The 11815-nt window shown below is 39.4% G+C and overlaps 1 protein-coding gene across 1 annotated transcript; it reads left to right on the forward strand.

The window, feature by feature from the left end:
* The first annotated feature begins 7220 nt into the window (after positions 1-7220).
* On the forward strand, positions 7221-11217 carry LOC110790623 (protein EARLY-RESPONSIVE TO DEHYDRATION 7, chloroplastic). Its single transcript, XM_021995413.2, has 4 exons — positions 7221-8342; positions 9432-9598; positions 10056-10140; positions 10809-11217. The coding sequence occupies exons 1-4, from the start codon at positions 7408-7410 to the stop codon at positions 11005-11007; spliced, it is 1386 nt and encodes a 461-aa protein (XP_021851105.1). The 5' UTR covers positions 7221-7407; the 3' UTR covers positions 11008-11217.
* The last annotated feature ends 598 nt before the right edge of the window (positions 11218-11815 follow it).

Consider the following 11815-nt stretch of genomic DNA (forward strand, 5'->3'; position numbering starts at 1 on the left):
TCTCATGGAATGACTCTAAGCAAGACTCAGTGCCCAAAAACACTTAATGAGCGTATACGAGTGAATGGGATTCCATACGCATCATTGATTGGTTCAATAATGTATGCTATGATATGTACACGCCCGGATGTTGCGTATGCACTCAGTGCTACGAGCAGATACCAGTCAGACCCAGGAGAGGCACATTGGACTGCTGCCAAGAACATTCTGAAGTACCTAAAAAGGCACAAAGATGATTTCCTGGTCTATGGTGGAGATGATGAATTAATTGTTAAAGGCTATACGGACGCAAGTTTCCAAACCGACAAAGATGATTTCAGATCACAGTCTGGGTTTATCTTCTGCCTCAACGGAGGTGCAGTAACCTGGAAAAGTGCTAAGAAAAGCACCATTGCGGATTCTACAACTGAAGCGGAGTACATTGCTGCACATGAAGCAGCAAAGGAAGCTATATGGCTAAGGAAGTTCATAGGTGAACTTGGTGTAGTCCCCTCCATTAAAGGACCAATAGCTCTGTATTGTGATAATAATGGAGCTATTGCACAGGCAAAGGAGCCTAGACACCACCAAAGAGTCAAGCATGTACTTCGCAGATTTCACCTTCTACGAGAGTTCGTTGAAAGAAAAGAAGTCGAGATAATCAAGATTGGAACTGATGACAACATCTCAGATCCATTAACTAAACCTCTGCCGCAGGCGAAGCACAACTCGCACAGTGCAGCTATGGGAATCAAGCATATTGGAGAATGGCTTTGATGTCCTTGTTTAATGTTTTAAAGTTTTAGAGTTTAATACTTTGTAAAACATTATTGGTTAATCATTCACATAAATGAATAGAATTCATTTTTCCATTTAATTTGTGGTTTATTAAATGATGAGTCCCTTCAATTTGACGAAATATTCAAGATAGACTGTTAGGACCAGTCCTGTGACTAAGAAATTTCTATCAAGTGAACTTGAATGTCAAAAGTTAAAAATGGTCCCTGGTCGAAGTTTTCTATAAAGATGGACGCATAGAAAACGTTAGACGACTAGAATGCAAGATGACTAGTAGTTCTGTTTCTTGAACTATGTGGACATGGCAATGTCGTAATCATCTGCATAGATACTTACTTTGGGAAGAATAGTATCGAACACCTATGAAACTTTACTGTAAGAGTTGAAAATCTGTCATATGTAAATTTCATTAAAATTATTAGACACTAATCCTGAATACCTGAGTGATTTGAGATTACTTGTTTGAGAACTGCTTACTTTGACGTTGTCAACCGTCGCACTGTAAAAGGAGGCTATAAAGGCAACGCTCAAGTAATCACCTATCAAACGAAGTCTAATCTCAAGATCGCAAGATAGGGATTGTCCTCCCATAAATCGGGATGAGATGCTAAAAGTTGTACAAGGCCACTCGGAGAGCTAGAAACTGTAAAATGCATGGCCGTGCTCAGATGAATCATAGGCTATGATTATCTGTTTATTTGATCAGTTGAACTCTGAAACTGAGAAACACCTCTGGACATAATAAGGATGACAACTCTTACCTTATGTTCAAGAGCAAGCATCGAGCGACAAAGGAATTAGGAAATGCACACTTGTCCCAATGGACAAGTGGGAGACTGAAGGAAATTATGTCCTTGGTCCAAGTATGCATTTAATGTTAATTCTAATAAATGCGGTTCAGTATTAATTAACAAGTTAATAATTCAGTGAGATCAAGTGAGCTGAATGCCTAGTTAGAGGCCGCTTCAGTTCAAGTGGAATTAATGATATTAATCCACAGCTTACTCTTGACTGGACCCGTAGGGTCACACAAATAGTACGTAAACGGATCAAGTATTTAATGGCATTAAACACTCCATCTATGGATATTCGGAATCGACGGATCTTGGTTTCAGTGGGAGCTAAGATCGTCAAAGGCAAACAATGAATACTCCGGAAACGATGATATTGCCGGAAACGGAAATAGGGATCGTATCGGAAATATAAATATTATCCAAGTCGTAGATGTTGCCGGAAACGGAAACATGGTACGTGTCGGAAAATATTATCGGAAATGGAAATATTGCCGGAATCTGAAATATTGCCGGAAACGGAAATATTGCCGGAAACGGAAATATTGTCGGAATCGGAAATATTATTGGAATCGGAAAATAATTCCGAAAACGGAAATATTAAATATTTGTTCGAAACGGAAATTAATTCCGGAATCGGAAATGTTAAATATTGTTCGTATCGGAAATGAATTTCGGAATCGGGAAATTAATCGGAAGCGCATCGTACGAATTAGCATCGGACGAGACTTGCTAGACGAAGGCCCTGCACGAAGCCAGGCCCGCATCCAGCAAGCCAAGCGCCCAACACAACGCAGCCAAGGCCACGCCAGGCCCAGCAAGGCCAAGGCGCGCGCGCGCGGGTGGGCTGACGCTCGTGGGCTGCGAGCTGCGCCTGCTCGTGTGGGCCGCAAGGCTTGCGCGGGCTGTGCGGCATGCTCGTAGTCGTGCAACGTTTGTGTTCAATACGAATCCTAAAGCTAATGGAATTCGTTCTATGATTAATTCCTAATCCTAATAGATAGAATTAGTTTAAAAGAGTTTTAATGAAATTCTAATTAAACTAATTAGTATCCTAATAGGATTCTAAATCCTTTCCATAGCCCTATAAATATGTACCTAGGTTCACAATTTATGGACGAGTTTTCAAGTATTCAGAGTGACATTTTGAGAGCAAAATTCAGTCATAATATTGCCCATATTAGCCGAAAATCTTAAGTACCTTAAGGGCGATTCTAGTTGGTCAATCTTGAGGCGGATCCGGACGTGCTGTGAACTTTCTACGGAGGGACGACACTTGGAGTCCTAAAGAATTGTTCTTGTCTGGTTCGGGCGCAGCTAGGGAGGGCACGCTACAAAGTGTATGCATCCTAGACTAATTATATGATTATGTGCAATTAATATGAATCCTGGCATATAGGTTTTTCCGCATGATTTATGTTGTTCATATGTATCATAACCTAACACTTAGCACGAATTGTCCTTAATTCAATTAACATAGACTCTCTAACATAATCTACCCCTTGGTAGAATATATATTGCTCTCCGGCAATATTCAATAGGCTCAACATATGCTAGACATCCTGTACTATAGCATAATAATAATAATAATAATAATAACTTGCATGCGCAATACTCATACATGCAAACCAACTTGAAAAACATGCTTGACATAATTCAACGATTATAAAAGTCCATAACATGATAGTTCAACAGAATCTATAAAGCATAAATCAATTCATAACATGCTCGTTCACATAGATTCAATAATAATAATCACATGCTTGTCTACACATCAAACATGAATTCTCAACATATAAATTCACATGATTCGCATTCAATACACTTCACAAAGTCCTCAAGGTATGGGTGGTCACCCTAGTCTTGTACGTACCTGGAATACCTAAGTACGGGGGCCACTGTGCGAATCACGACTCACTAGAAATCAACTCCCATAAACACAAAAGGAGAAACTAAATTATTATCCATGTTTACTAAATTTCCAGCAGCTATTTAAGATTCTAAAACCCTTAGTTTAATTAGAAATCAATCGTTAATCGTTAATTTAATAGTCTCAAATAGTCAACTCAAGTCCTAGCATAAAAACATTGACTTTTTAGCTTTAAAACCATTAAAAACCAACTTTTTAAAGCTTATAAACAATCCGAAAATTTAAGTTGATTCCCATAATTTAAATTGTCATTAAATTATGTGAATCAATCGCTTAATCAATTGGAATTAAAACCCTAGCAATAGGTTATCATAAAAACCATGTTTTGACTTCAAAAATTGACACTTTATTAATTCATTAAATCTGAAAATAATAATTTCAATCATCAAAACCAATCTCTTTAATTTAAATACGACAATAAACCAATACGGTGTTCATAACCGTTCAAATCAATTTAAATAACCCAAATTATTAAATAATCATAATAATTAAAACAATTTAAAAACTGGAATTAAAGTTTAAAAAGTATACAATTGATTATCACCAATCAACAACACACACACACAACAATTTATGTGTTGTGTGTGTGGGCGTCGAGCAACAACAACAACAAGCAACACGCTGCACAGCAGCACGCAAGCAGCACAGCGACGTAGCAAAGGGGTGAGAGGGAGAGGCGTTGAGGCACGCAACACAGCAGCAACGAGCACGAGGCTCAGCGCTGCGGGGTGAGACGAGGCAGGGAGTGCGGGCACGCGGAGCGCAAGGCCACATAGCAGCAGGCACGCGTGTGCTATGCTGCAGCTGCGAGGGCTGGGCGAGGGGTGCGCGCACGGGGCTGGGCACGACTCGTGCCTTGGGCTGCAACCAAGGGAACGGTCGAAGGAGAGGGGTGAGGGTGCCGCAAGGAGAGAGAAAAAGAGGAGAGAGAGGGAGTGCTGAAAGTTTTGTGAGGGTTTAATGGGAGGGTTTATTTATAGTTTTTCTCTCCCACATGGGCTAGGTTTTGGTAGTTTGAGTTGGGCTTATGTCCGGGCTCAATTAATTTAATCCTTGCAAGCTTTGTTGGGTTTGATCATGGGAAATTAATCGGGCTTTAGTTAAATTAAATTCGTTTTCAAAATACGACCCAACAAATCCCGAGTAAATAAATTCGTTGAATCTATTTAATAAAAATACGGTTTTCGTAATTAATTAATAATAAAATTAATTAAAAATAAAATGCATTTAATTCTCATTAAATGGAATTAAATTTATAAAAATACTTTACAAATACAACGAATTACTTTATAAATATAATAAAATATATTTATAGTTATAGAAAAATACGAGGTATTACAATCACTGTCTCTGTTCTCATATGTTATGCTATAGGAACTTTTTTCCTTGAACTGCGTTAGATATCCCCTTCGAATCAGGTCTTCGATGTTGTCTTTCAGGTGAGTGCATTCCTTTGTAAGGTGACCATGGTCTCTGTGAAAATCACAATATTTCTTCGGGTCCCTGTACTTGTTGTACATCTTAGGTGGTCTCTGCCATTTCTCATCCTCTTTGCTAATGGCAAAAATTTGGGTTCTGGATGCAACCAGAGGAGTATACTCATTGAACTTACCTCTCTTCTCGGCTCTGAATTCACTACCCCTACCTCTGTTCGGTCCGCCCCATTTTTTTTTGGGTTGTAGGTTGTCTCTTCTGTCTGCGTATTCCTTTTTGTACGGCTCTCTTTTGCTCTGACTAGCATAGTTGTTTTCAACTGTGACACACCTCCGGGAAGTTGCTCTGCCAATTTCCTCACTTTTTATAAACTCATTTTCTTTCCCCAACACTTCTGCCAAGGTTGTGAATGACTTCCTACCCAGATAACTCTTTAATTCTCCATCCCGCAGACAAGACATCATTGCCAGAACCGCCACCTCCTGTTGTAATTTGGGTATATTGGATGCCTCCATGTTGAACCTGGAAATATAGTCCCTCAAAGACTCTTGGGACCCTTGGATAACAGACATCAGCTCTCCTGTCATCCTTTCCCTGGCAATATTTGCCACATACTGGGTGCGAAACAAGATGGCTAATTGCTGAAAAGACGTTATCACCCCCTTGGGTATTTTGTCAAACCAGCTCTGCGTTATCCCCTCAAGTGTTGAAGGGAACACCTTACACCACATAGAGTCTGTGTTGGTATATAGCATCATGTGTCCTCCAAAGGCTGAAAGATGGTTAACCGGGTCTGTCTTCCCAGAATACTTGTAGGTGGGCATTTTTATTTTTTCCATTCTTTCAGAGAGAATTTCATCACAAAAAGGAGAATTATCAGGCTTAACTATAGCTCGAATAAGATTCGGAATACCTGACACGGAGTGATGCATTGGACTGGGTCTCTGCTCTGCCCCTGTCCTGGGTCGAGCTCTGCTAGGTGTAGTACTTTATGCTTCGCATTCCTGATAGTCTGCACCCTCCATGTCTTGCTGTAAGTTTCTTCTCCAAACACGAGGGCTGTTCTGAGGCCTGGGGCGTTTCCTTCTTTGCTCGACCTCTGCCTCTGGGAGTGGCCGCATGACTTGTGTCTGAGGGGTAGTTTGAGTTAGGAAAGTCAGAACTTCCAAGGCCGTACGCATCTGATCTGGTGAGAACTGAGCTCCCATACGCGCCAACGAGGTAGCCGTTGGGATTTGGATGATCTAGCTAGGGGTTGCCATGGCTCTAGGTTGTGGTGTTTCTTTTGGCTGTCCGACACTTTGAGGCATGCTGAATTGGGGTATTGTGGTAGGTCTTTGATTGGTTTTGGAAGTAGGTGGTTCTATTTGTTGGATTATTGGATCACTTGACTCTGCCATTGTGTGGGGGCTGGGTGTTTTTAGAGTATGAGGCCTAGGAGATTCCCCTCCTTCTAGCGCCACTTGTTCCGAGTATGGAACTGGGAGGATGGTCCGAGTCGTCCTGGCCCTGTCAAGCAGAGCAAACGTAAGCTACCCTCGGGGATTTAACCAAGGAAACCCCCTCCGATGCCTAAGTCAACAAATAGATAAGAAGTCTTTAGAGAGAGAACATAGAGAGAAGGTGGAGCAAGTACCGTGTGTTAGAATGTATCCCATCATGAGTGATGTGGGTGGTATTTATAGGCGTACTATTTTGTACTTTGGCCTACTCAGATGTCGCCACGTGTATCACGGCGATGTACTTTACCTTTGTCGTCTAGCCTGCGGGTTCTCTTTTGGACTTATGCAATTTCTACAAGGTCATGCTCTGTACTTATGCGTGCTCTGGGACCATTGGTCTGTCTGACCAATATTCATTTAGTCTTAAGCCCGGAATCTCTCCCATGACTTTAGTTTACTCTAGGTTGGTGGCTTTGCTCTGCCATTGGTGATATGTCCTTGATGGGTAGGAACCCGTACAACTTGTCTATTAAAAAATGAGTAAACAATTTTACAAATTTTATTATGAATTTCCACTACTATAATTTTTTTTTAGAATCTTACGCCCTATTGATTTAAAGTAAAATCATTAATAACCTTGGCTATTACTTATAAGGAGTAACTATAAAAGTCATAATTTTAATGATGCCTTATTACATTAATAAATTAAAATAATGTGAGTAGAAAAAATAAAATTTAATGTACATACAGTTTGCGTATAAGACAAGTTTTACTAAGATAAGTGGAAATAAGACCGAGTACCGAGTACCGACTTATGTTCTACCGGTAAGAGCGCGGGAGACCAACGGTGCCCAACAATAAATCAAAAATAGTCTCTTTCTCATTCTCCTCTCTCTAGTCTCTGCTCCTACGCGGAGTCCCCACGTCAACTCCCTTTTCTCTCTCCTCTGCAACTTCACCATTAAGCTTTCTTCATCCTTTTAATCCGCCCTATCATTTCCACATTTCTATCTCCTCATCACAGATCACAACAATGGCGTCTCAAGAACCTTCTCATTATCGACCTTCATTATACCCTGATATTGATCAATCTAACCCCAATTCCTCCTCCCCTTTTCATTCTAATCAAAACCCTAATCCCAATTTTCAATCTTCTTCTTCGTCTCTCTATCCTACTCTCCATATGTCTGACCTCGTTGATAATCTCTTTCCCGACGATTACCGAAACCCTAACCCTAATTCTGTTCCGGGGACTCCTTCTGCTCCTCCAGATCTCGAACCCAAACCAGTTGAAGAAACCCTAATTACTATTCCTGGTGCTGTTGTCCATCTAATTGACAAGAAGTATAGTGTTGAGCTTGGAATTGGCGATTTCTCAATTAGACGCATTCGCCAAGGGGTAAACACAGTTGCTATTTTCGCTTGCGTTTCCGATGATGTGCAATGGCCGCTGATCAAAGAGGAGGAGATTGTTAAAGTCGATGATTCACATTATTTCTTCTCTCTATCCGATTCGGGCTCTAAAGAAGGAGATGATGTTTTGAACTATGGATTGAGCTTTGCTTCCAAGGGACAGGAGAGTTTGTTAAAAGAAATGGATGCTATTTTTGGGAGTTTTGGGAACTTTTCGGTGCAGAGCGTTTCAGAGAAGAGTAAGGGTGATTTGGCTGGCGTAGGAGTTGCAAGTGAAATTACACCGGAGGAGTTGAAGTCGGACAAGGGTAAGAGAGTGGCTATGGAGAGGAGTTGTGGAGCTTATTGGACCACATTGGCGCCCAATGTGGAGGAGTATAGTGGGTCTGCGGCCAAGTTTATTGCCGCCGGGTCAGGGCACTTGATTAAGGGGATTTTGTGGTGTGGGGATGTAACCAATGATCGGTTAAGGTGGGGGCATGAGGTGTTGAAGAAAAGACTTGACCCTTCTGAGAAGAAGGAGGTTGATAAGAATACTTTGAAGAGGATCCAAAGGTTTGAAAATTAATTTTTTGCTACAATTTTTTCATTTGTTCTTGCATTTTGTTTTACTTTTTGCGTCTACATGTTTTGTTATTTATGTTATGATTATTGATGGCATCCGTATTGAGTTTGCTGCTGTTGAATGTGCATTTTCGTCCGTTAGTTTAGTAGATGACATGACCATGCTAATTTGTCTTTATCTGGAATCGGTTATGTTAAAATTGTGGCAAAGTGCCTCTTACTAGAAATATATGGTTAGGTAATTGAAAAGCTGTTTATTGTTAAGACAGTTTAATATATAAGATGGTTGTTGAAAAATACTTCAGTAGCTAGAAAAGTAGAAAGTATATTAACTATTAAGGATGTGGATGCTGTTATTTAAGAGCTATGTTATGCCTGTACACTACGACCAGTGAATAGGACGAATGCGGACTAAATTTGGTTTGGAGGAAAAACATTTTAGCTGAATATTTTTACTAGGAAACTCTATTTCCACGGGAATTAGTTTACAAGCTTCATTTCCTTTATGTTTCCTGGCTAGGGAAGTTTTGATAAGAAAGGAAGAAAGGAAATGGAGGGGAGTAGAGGAGGAGGGTAACAGATGAGGTTGAAACAAAGAAAGTAGAAACTGTGGTAAAACTATCCTCAACTCCAAAAAACTGTATTCAACTTATAATAAACCAATTAAATAGGGTAAAATGGCTTTCAATCAATCATAGCCTAAGGTAAAACAAAAATCATGTAACTATGTCACTCAATTAAGTCTGGCATGGGTTGCATGTTCTGTCTTTTGCTATGATCAAGAATTAAAGATGTAAAGGAATAAGCTTCAGTTACATGATTTAACGGAATAAGATTCAGTTACAAATCGAGATTCAAAGCAGTGGCCCATAAGGTATTGGTTTATACTCGATCCGCATAAGGTATATCTGTTTTATTGGCTTATACTCAACCCGCATAAGGTATAATTCACAATTCATACTCAATCCGCATAAGGTGTATTTGGTGTTACAAAATTGAATGTTTGCTGAAACCTATTTTCAGCATTAGAATAATGATTTTCTAACTTAGCCATTGAATATGAATTGTTTGTTTCCATAGGGTGAAGAGAATGACAAAAATGACTAAGCAGGTGGCAACTGGAGTGTTGTCTGGGGTTGTCAGAGTTTCTGGATTTTTCACAAGTTCAGTTGTAAACTCTAAAGCAGGAAAGAAATTCTTCAGCCTATTGCCTGGGGAAATGATCTTGGCTTCTTTGGATGGATTCAGTACGTTCCTTAATCCCTATCCTGCTATCCTTTGCCTGTATTTAAAATTTTTGACATTCAAGAGTCCCGTAAGGAAATTTCTAGTTAGCTCTTGGTGCTTTTTGTCTACTGTAATGCACGTAACATCAGGAGTTGTTGTTCTGTATAAGAAATTGTGTGGTAAAATAGAAAATCAGCAACTGTATGTTCCTGTGCTCTCTTTAGAAAGTGGCTTCACAGAAAAGTTTCAATCTTAGACATAGTTGACCATTGTATGCGGGCTCTCCTGCTAGTGTGTGCCAGTGGTTTAAGCTCTCAAGCAAATTATTTCTTCAGTGAACCTTCCATTTTTGTTGTGTCTAGATGACTCTGTATATTGAATTTGCCGTTTGTTTCTAAGGTATATCCAAGTAACTTGTGAGTTGGTGTTTACTCTAGTGTATTTCTGATTGCAATGAGAATCTTGTTTTGCTAACAGATAGAATATGCGATGCTGTTGAAGTAGCTGGTAAAAATGTCATGTCAACAACATCTACTGTGACTACTGGACTAGTGACACACAAGTAAGTATTTACCTTTTTCCCCTAACTGATTAGAGAATGCATCATATTCAGCTTTTGCAGCCTCTCTAGCATATGAATCCTTTGTCTATTTTATTTTCTCATCTCCTTAGTTTGAATTCAGTGTTGTATATAGTCTGATCTCTGAGGGCTTCCATATTATATAAAGTGTGATGCACAAGACACTCTAGTTGCTTATGAAGTACGCAAGCTATCAAGGGCAAGGAATTCTTATCTGAAGAATAGTAGTGGCCATGAACATAGTACAGAATGCTGTTTGCTGAATCCTGAAATAGTTTTTTTTTTTGTGTGTGTGTGAAAACAATAGACATATGTTTGATTCTCTTAGGTTAGTGACATCTAATCAGGCATATTTAGTGGAAGCATAGGTGGGTTGAGCGCAGCTATAGGTGGTTGAGTTGATAGAGACTGATAGCAAATAAACCACATACTTTGGTCTTGTAGGTGAAAAAAACAATTATGGTACACTTCCCCCCTTTCCCTCGCTGTACCAACTAAAAGTTAATAGAGAAAGAAATTAAGGAAGCCAACTGCTGGTTTAGTTTTTTGGCCGTCCTTGCAGTCTATAGTATATACTTGATATAATTTACCGGAAACAATTGTAGGGACATTTCATGTAATACCATGTTGCCTTTTGTGTTTCAATGCAGATATGGAGAGGAGGCTGGTAATGCAACACAGGAAGGGCTAGGTGCAGCAGGACATGCCATTGGTACAGCTTGGACTGTGTTCAAGATCCGGAAAGCCTTGAATCCTAAGAGTGTCGTTAAACCTTCAAGTATTGCCAAAACTGCTGTTAAAGAAGCTGCTCGTGAATACAAATCTCAAAAGAGCTCGAAATCTAAATGATATCATTCCCTTGTATGTATGAACTGATTTGTATACTTGTAGTCTTGTATGTGACACAGTCCTTGAGCTTTGAAGCTCTGTTTTCCTTGGAAATTAGTTTGTTTTTGTAGCTTTTTGTTCATGGTTCGATCCATTTTGTAATATGACAGAACGTGATTTTGAAATTGGTGTTCACTAATGACTAATATAATTAATATTTGAACTTGCTAATTTTTGATATTGTATATGAGGTCTTGCGCCGTATATTCACTAGTTTTGTTTCATGTAGCTGAACAGAACTAGAGGTTTAAGATGAAAAGAGATATTCACTTGTCCAATTAGTACCAGACTACCCAGGTAACTAAGATCTTCTCAGGTTCATATTTGAATCAGTATTACATGCATGAGAGAAACATTATCATTTATATCATTGGTCGATCATATATGTTGTATTTATTGTTTGTTGGGAAAAGCTTTTTGTGACTTATGTTAGGTTTTGGAGACAGGGCAACTTGGGGCTGAGACATAAGCCTAGCAGTACCTCTGCTTAGTGCTGATATTAAATGCTACCCACCAACATGAAGCATGGGATAAGATCACTGCACTTTTATTAATATATATGATGCTGTAGTTTGATTGGTATACATAGATCCAACTAAACCAATTAAATTTGATCATGCATAGTTCTCGACTTCTCGGGGACGATTGGACAATTGTGATTCATTTGTCAAAGAACAACGGCTGCACTCAGCTACTCCCTCCGTTTCTTTTTATTTGTTACGTATTCCTTTTAGGGTGTTTCACAATATTTGTTACGTAGAAAAATCTT

The sequence above is a fragment of the Spinacia oleracea genome, chromosome 3, assembly GCF_020520425.1.
Source record: "Spinacia oleracea cultivar Varoflay chromosome 3, BTI_SOV_V1, whole genome shotgun sequence".
NCBI lineage: Eukaryota > Viridiplantae > Streptophyta > Magnoliopsida > Caryophyllales > Amaranthaceae > Spinacia > Spinacia oleracea.

What these genes read in the sequence shown, in the direction of transcription:
- LOC110790623 (XM_021995413.2), top strand. Translation starts at nt 7,408, where the DNA reads ATGGCGTCTCAAGAACCTTCTCATTATCGACCTTCATTATACCCTGAT. An exon ending in GGCTTCTTTGGATGGATTCA is followed by an intron (nt 9,599 to 10,055) that starts GTACGTTCCTTA and finishes TTTTGCTAACAG; the next exon opens with ATAGAATATGCGATGCTGTT. An exon ending in ACTGGACTAGTGACACACAA is followed by an intron (nt 10,141 to 10,808) that starts GTAAGTATTTAC and finishes GTTTCAATGCAG; the next exon opens with ATATGGAGAGGAGGCTGGTA.